The sequence below is a fragment of the Pyxicephalus adspersus genome, chromosome 7, assembly GCF_032062135.1.
Source record: "Pyxicephalus adspersus chromosome 7, UCB_Pads_2.0, whole genome shotgun sequence".
NCBI classification, from domain to species: domain Eukaryota; kingdom Metazoa; phylum Chordata; class Amphibia; order Anura; family Pyxicephalidae; genus Pyxicephalus; species Pyxicephalus adspersus.
The window spans coordinates 70,989,935-70,997,843 of NC_092864.1; the positions used below are offsets into that span (position 1 = coordinate 70,989,935).

Consider the following 7,909-nt stretch of genomic DNA (forward strand, 5'->3'; position numbering starts at 1 on the left):
GAATAGCTGTCGAATCAAATAGTGGGATATTCGACCAAAACTAGTGAACACCACACGTCCACTGCTTTTGAAATACATACCTTAGAAAAGTTTGCTGTATTTCTGAGCCTAAACCTTTAGCAGATATGCATTCTCTAAAATGAAGCCATCGTAATATTTATTAATATCATTCCAGGTGTTTTATGAATTAGCATATATGTCCACAGCATTCACTTATTTTTCCTAAAGTAAAACAATAGTAGATATTTCTGCCTACAGTGAAGTAAAGCTAGGTACACACGTGCAATAATTGCTGTTAGAAAACGAACTACTAACGACAGATCAACGATTATGAAGAATTATTTTGAACGTTCATATTGTGCACAATTCTGTACATGCTGTAACAATACGATCGTTCAAATATAATCCACCATAATGTACACACGCTAGATACGATTGTTTGAACGATGCAGGAAGTGACGTGTAAAGAAGAAAGTGTATCTCAGAACAATCCACGATCACTGAACGACCGTACACACAATAGTTTGCGAACAATCGTCACCCAATCAGATCCGTCGGGACGGTTGTTCTTTTCCAGTAACAGTCCTCGTTCATCGGCGTCGTTGTGCACTTTTTTGTTAAGGACTATAGGGACGAACGGTCGATAGTCGTTCGTTTCCAACAATAATTATTGCATGTGTGTACGTAGCTTAAGAAAGATGCTAGATAAAGTAAATAGTAGATAAGATAGTAGAAGAGTAGACACACAGTAAATGTATGCAGTACTAATACTCATGGTATACACCCTTTCCCTTCATGCTGCAAATACAATATCTGTTATGATTCTTTATTTGGCAGCCTTGTGCCCAATATGCCTTTGGATAAGGTTTACTGTGTTATATTTTTAAAATGTACTTACTTTAACCTGATGTATTTACGACATGGCACAGTATTCCTTACACATGTTCCTGTTAGGTAATCCATGTTTTCAACAATTACAAATGGTGCCTCTTCTAATGTAACCACACTGAGGTGGTTGTCATCGGGCTCACTGTCCAAGGCACCTGAAATTCTGGGCCATACCGGGTATTTTGCTTCCAGGCTTTTGTTTTCCCATTTTCCCACCTGTAACAAATGAAACAACATAGGCATTGATAAAATAGTTTGTTGTAGTCATCAGAATGCCATATTGATATTTTTTACCCAGCATATGTTGGCCAGGAAATTATATATAAAATGCCATGCACCTATCATTTACTATAAAATGTAATACTCTACAGCAGGAAAGTAGGCATTGTCTTGCTTTTTTCATTTATTATTGTTTTAGATATTCAGTTTATAGTAAACTAGTAAACATTGCATTAATTCACAGTTAATACTATAAAAAAAATCTATTGCGTGCTATAGTAAGCAACATTATAAATTGGTAATACAACAGCATTTAGGTAACATGATTGGGCTTATTTAAAGATGAACACTTTGTTTTGAACTTTATTTTTTTATTGCAACAAAAAACAATGATACAACATTGACAAGAAAGGCAAAGAAAAGGAATTAAGTATCTGAAAAAAATATAATTATTTTTGATTAACATAAATTAAGAAAATATGGAAAACTGATCATACTGAGATCTTTGATAATCAATATATATGCGAATGCAGTAAATAATTTTGGTTTAAAGTTAAATAAATGGAAAACAGAAAAAGATGAAAGGAAATGGAGAAAAAAGGGAGATGGGCGAGGTAAAAAGGTGGTAGGAATAGGGCCTCTCTGGGCTATCCCTTCCTTAAAAGAAAAAAAGCAAACTCTACAATTTTAGGTGTTACATATTAAGAAATATTATCTTGTTGAATATATTCTTGCATCAGTGTCAGGCATTCCACACAACAGCAGTACTAGATCCAATAAAACGATGTCTACCTATTTTACTACAAAGCTATAAAATCCTCCATTGTCATAATATCATTCATCCTAATCAACCACTGATGAACAGTGGGAGGTGAACTCTATTTTCATAAGGATGGAATGCACACTTCGCTAAATTAGCTAAGCAATATAATAAGGAATATTTATGTTTTTGGACATGGCAAAAACTTGTCTGAAAGCAAATACAGGTTTATCATGAAAACATCATGAAACATCGAACAATACAATGAAGATAATGATAGATCTAGGGAGCTTCAAAATATATACAACAATGTGCCAGGTTATTTTTGACATCTCCAACAAGTAATATCAGTTTCTGCATACATTCTCATCAAGAATACAGGACTTCTATACCAAGAAGTATATAGTTTATCTTTTTACTCTTATCTCTTTACTTTACTCTTTACACCTTAGGACCAAAAATGATATATATGTTCAATTTGTTGAAGTGAAAACTCAATATTGAGGTTGTGTTGCCAAATAGTAACAAAAGTAGGTACTAAGGGATGTAAATCAAATTACAAAAGTTGGTAAGCATCTGAAATTGTACCACCAGAGGTGTAGAGGAGTGGCAAATAAGGTTGTGCGAGTTCACTGCACCCGCGACCCCAGAGGAGTTGTAGCATGTGCTCTGTACCCTCGTGGGTAGAGCACGTGCTACAACTCCGCTGGGTGCAGTAAACCTCTCAAGGGGGAGGTCGTGTGAGTTCACTGCACCCACAGCCCTAGAGGAGTTGTAGCACCTGCTCTACCCACTTGGCAACAGAGCACATGCTACAACTCCTCTGGGGCCGTGGGTGCAGAACACATGCCACAGCTCTGCTAGAACCACAGAAGCTATCAGAAGAGCTTTTATGTACCCTGTACTCATTCCCCAGAGCGGGGCTTATTCCAGATTCCAAAACCCTCCTAAAAATGTTTATAAAAGCCTCCATTATTTTCAATAGAATCTTTAAAAAAAAGCTTAAAAACTCATGTAAAAGCCTCTATTGAATTCAATGGGAGCCATAATTAATTTTTGTAAGTATTTATAAACACAGAAAAATGCGCTGGGGAAACAGTTCATTTGCAATAAGCCTTGAGATGAATCAAAGATTTGAGGAACATAGATAAGGACAAAGAAAAAGTGAAAACGAAAAACAGTAGTATTTGCCAACATGTTAACTGTGATCATAACAAAATGTCCTCAATTTGAACAGTACATGTAGGATGGGCAAACCCAAAAGACCAATGTGCATGATATTTAACAGCTTGGTCAATGTTTTAAGCAAATATCTGTTCAAATGAAGTCTGTGTTTTAAATCTTTATATAACATTGCACAGATTTCGAACCTTCGCCTTGCACTAGAGTCCAGAAATTGCTTGTTGGGTTATGCACAAGAAAAGAGTACCAATGGCTCTATATCCCACTGGGTATTTTTCAATACCTAAATTAGGCAAGGCTAAGGATAGGTTTTGGTCAGACTCCTGTTAATTCAGCTAAAAGTTTAAATACCGAAGTCCAAAGTCCTCTAACACTCCTGCATTTCCAAAAGATCTGAGTGAGGGAATCTATTCAGGGTAGTTGGGGCATCTGTTTGTCTGCACTCTCTCCGGCAAGGGTAGTTGGGGTACTCAGGGTAGTTGGGGCATCTGTTTGTCCGCACCCTCTCCAGCAAAACTGTGATACAGCGGGGTTATTTTTATATAATATATATGGTGTCCTGTACCACCTTAAAAAGAGGCCTAAGGTACCCCTCCCAATGTGTTTTACATTTGGTGTATTTATATTCCAATCGGATGACCTGTACCCACTGTTCTTGAATAAATGTAAGTCCTAGTTATTTTTACCCATTTCAAAATGTAGGTGGATTTTACATATGTGGATTTCTCCTGTAGTGTTTGTTAAAAAAAAGAGGGAACAGGAGTGTGTTAATTATAGTATAGAATCCTAAACAAGTTATTTGCGTCAGATCGTTAGTGTCAGATAATTAATTAAAGTATAGTAGTTTAGTAAGGGTAAGTAAATTTTATTCCCAAGTAAGATTTACTGTGTTGCTGACAGAAGGCGAAAATTTTTACTTCTCTGTCTTGCAGCATTTCCAGAGATAGTATCAATGAATGAGATGAAAGAACAAGGAAAAAATGCATATTAAGATATTCCATGCATTTCAAAAAATATATCATATCAAGTCGTCATTCTGGTGGGTGAGGCAGCTTCTGTGATACTTCTTTCCATTCTCTTTGTAGCTGAGGAAAGTGTCCCCATTCTTCTAGTAGTGTGAGTCCCTCATCCTTATGGTGTATCATGTTCCCTGTCTGTTGACCAGAATTTTGACTGGGAAACCCCAGCGATGGGAATTCCATGAAAACAAGACACTTTGGCTAATTCTGCCAGTTTTTATCTTACAAAAATGGTAGCTTTGCATAAGTCAACGAAGGTGGAAATAGCTGAGTGAGGGTCAGGCAGGATCCGAAGCATTGTCACTTGCAGTTGCTGTATTTAGGTATGGGGTTCTGATTGATGTACTGATTCTGGAATCCCGCAGAACTTCAGATTGTTACCACTATTGTTGTCACTATGCAGTGCTGTCAGGGGTCGGTTTGCCCTTTTAGAGCTGCGTGGTCTCCAGGCTCACCTAGAAAGTTGCCCAGCAGCTGACCACGACCCCTCTTCAGCATTTTTGAATACATCATTACCATGAAATAAACTCCAAATATTGTAGTGGCAAACTTCATTTTTTTACATTAACTAATTGAGTAGGTTTTTTATGTGGCTTTGGGTCTGTACCATATCTGAGATCAAACATCAGTCATTTGTAACATGCTGTAGGATGTGTGAAAATAAAGTGCTTATTTTATTAATGTAAAGCAAAACAGTTGCAGGTGCCTGCTAACATTAAAATTAAAACATAAAGGATCTTAGCAACTTAGAACCTTCATAGGGTGCCCCATCCCTAATCTTACTTGCCAAACAAAGAAGGAGGTTAAAGAATGTAGCCCCCTCCTTTTTGGAAAAAACAGATGATGCCAAGGACTACTACTGGGAAAAAATACCTTATCCCCTTAAAATATTCCCTATATTGTGGGGGCTGTAGGCAGGGTGTACCCCTTACTCAGTCCCTAAAATGGTTGAATAAGGTAATCCTGGTTTAGCCACTTACCTCTTTACCGACTGACCGCACTTATGACTGGCTACTCCAAGTACACTGTACAATACTGTAAGTGTACATCCACACAGTGTCTCGTATTTAGTCTTCTGAACTTCAGCTGTATTCCTCCTCTGCATTCCTGCATGATCCCCGGTCTGCAGACTGTCAGTGATCATGTTCCTATGTTGCTTAAAGTTCACTTAACAACCAGGTCGCAAGAACAAAACCTAGTCATTAAGCTAGGTGCATTGGTAGTCCCTAGAAATATTGAACACAAGGGTAGTAGGTCTTTTTTTAAAGCAACAAATATCTTGGCAGGCAATACCTTAGTAGGATCCCATGCTGCTGGTGGCTTTATATTTCACACAAACCGCTCTTCACTGCATGATAATAGGGGCCCTGCCAACATGTGCAAAGATCCTGACATTGTGCTCAGCCAATCCAACCAGAGGGCAGCTGAGGATTGCTGTCCCTAGCTGCACTCTTACTGGATTGCCTGTATGTATGTAAACATTGTAAACAATTCCATTGTTTACATTTGTTCAGCTGAGATGCATTATCTGAAGGCAATAGGAGGAGTTCCATCCAGGGGCATTTATTATATATTTAGGAATAATATATTTATTTTACACTATTTGTGGAGGTACACACATTATACCTTTATATCAACATTTAGTTTCAAAAATTAGTTTTATATATTTTGTAACAGAAAAAAAATAAAATAAAATAAACTAGAAAATGCAGTTTTAGTTGACCACTGTAACAACTAAAAAAATCTGTCGTAGGCAACAGAAACGTTTGTAGCTGGGCACAAACCTTTCTTTGTTAAACATGCTTTTTAAATGAATCACCATGACAGATTAATCAGACAGGTACTTCATCTGGAGCGTGCAATGGTCTGTGGTACATCTAAGGCATTATCTGTGGTAACTCTTACTCCAAACTGAAAATAACAGGACTTTAACTATTGCCCTCATTACAAGAAGAACTTGCTTGAAGGATGTTTATTATACTAGAGGAGTTATAAGGGGATTAAAAAGGAAAATCTTAAAATGCTCAGTTATATCAGGCATATTAAAAGTATTTGAGCATATTTTCTGTCCAGAAATCAATCAACTCTGTCACAGATATTGAATCTAGTATATCTATTCACTTATCTTCAACAACTACAGCATGGTATATATATATATATATATATATATATATATATATATACACGTATAACAAATTTAAAGTTAAACATATACATATTAAAGCAGTATTCAACAATGTAATTCCAAATGTTTACAATGTATAATCACTTTTAATAAATCTTGTCGTGATTTATTTTCACAAACCTCCCTGGTGAAGAATTTTGGTGTTTAGAAATAAGACAAAATAGAGAAGTCAGCCCAAAATGATAAAGTACAGCTTTGATTAAACATTGCTTGAGGTTGTTTCAGTCAAACCTGCATTTTGTGCTGTTCTGTTTATCTCTGTATTTTAGCAGATTGATGTGAAGATTCCATCACTGACAATGAAGTGCAAGACATTCTCACAGTTTCATCATTCAGCTACAGTGTCTGTATATTGTACTGCTACTCAAACGCATGTCCTTACATATAAGGAGGAAAATAAAAATATATTGAAATCTAAAAAATACAACAGTTAGGATCTAAATGACTATTATATTTGTAATAAAATACATAGGCACTGGTAAGAACTTTGGGGATAATTTACAAAAACTGGAGAAAAGTACTTAGGAACAGTTGGAGGATTGGAGGGGGAAGAGAGAGAGACTTTTAGTTTTTCCTTTTTATTACCGGCTTTTACTTTAAGCTCTACCTCTTATAAAATACCACTCACAAATTAGGACTATTAACTGGCATATTATATATAACATTGCAAATATATATATATATGTTGTAGTATCGAGGGGGGACAAGCCCTTAGAGTAGTTTGTATACTGCACAAGTCTCTTTATTTTGTTTAAAAACAATGAGCCCCTATAGTAAAGAATCCACAATGAATGAGGTAAACCAAATCAGCATCAACAGCTTGTTTGCAGCCTACCTGCAGAAATTCGCCTCGACCTCTGATACCACACCTGTGCTACTTATAGCATACCTCCAGCCAGCCTCCAGAACACATCAGAGACGTTGCTTTAAACAACATCCAGGAAGGAAAAATATCTGAGTTGATTCTGCAGACACATATTTTCTACATATTCATTTCAAATGATCCCAAAAATATTACTGGCAAGCTAGTAGGCCCCTCTCCAGTTACACTTGTCCATATAGAAGGTATCTACACCAATGTTCTCCATAACCCTGGTGCTAAGTGACCCTGATATACCAGGATTTCTATGAGAGGCATTTGATACTACTGCCCTTGAAGAAATTAAAGAACATATAAATATGGGACATTGGGACCCAGAATTTTTGTTATGACAACAAGCTAATATTTCATCTGCTGATCATTGGACAGTGAAGAACGTGTGATATTCTCCCCATTGTGTGTTCCTGACCACCAGGGTCTGAAAAGAACTCCCTAATCATGGAAAGAAACACAAATATGTGAAGAAGATGGGTAACCTTGGTGGAATCCTGTAGGGATCAACAGGTGGAGACGATCCATAATATTTTTACAACTGTATACCGGTGTATGGTCCAGAAACAGAAGGGCCCATCTAAGGTTTTAGGAAGACTGCGGCTGTTGGCAAATATAATCAATATAAATAGAATTGAACGAATCTTTAAATAAACATGGTTACAAAAGATAAGATGCGAGAGGTCATCCCCATTAAATAATCATGGGGAACAAAGACCAATGAACTATACAAATTTTATCCTTTGGGATCCCTATGATTATTTAATGGGTATGACCTCTCGCAC

At 36.7% G+C, this 7,909-nt stretch overlaps 1 protein-coding gene across 1 annotated transcript in view; it reads right to left on the reverse strand.

Moving 5' to 3' along the window:
- GRIN2A (glutamate ionotropic receptor NMDA type subunit 2A) overlaps positions 1-7,909 on the reverse strand; it is a 374,628-nt gene that overhangs the window by 75,697 nt on the left and 291,022 nt on the right. The window contains exon 6 of the mRNA XM_072418914.1: positions 899-1,104. Within this exon, the coding sequence (XP_072275015.1) occupies positions 899-1,104 (206 nt within the window). The remainder of the gene's footprint in view (positions 1-898; positions 1,105-7,909) is intronic.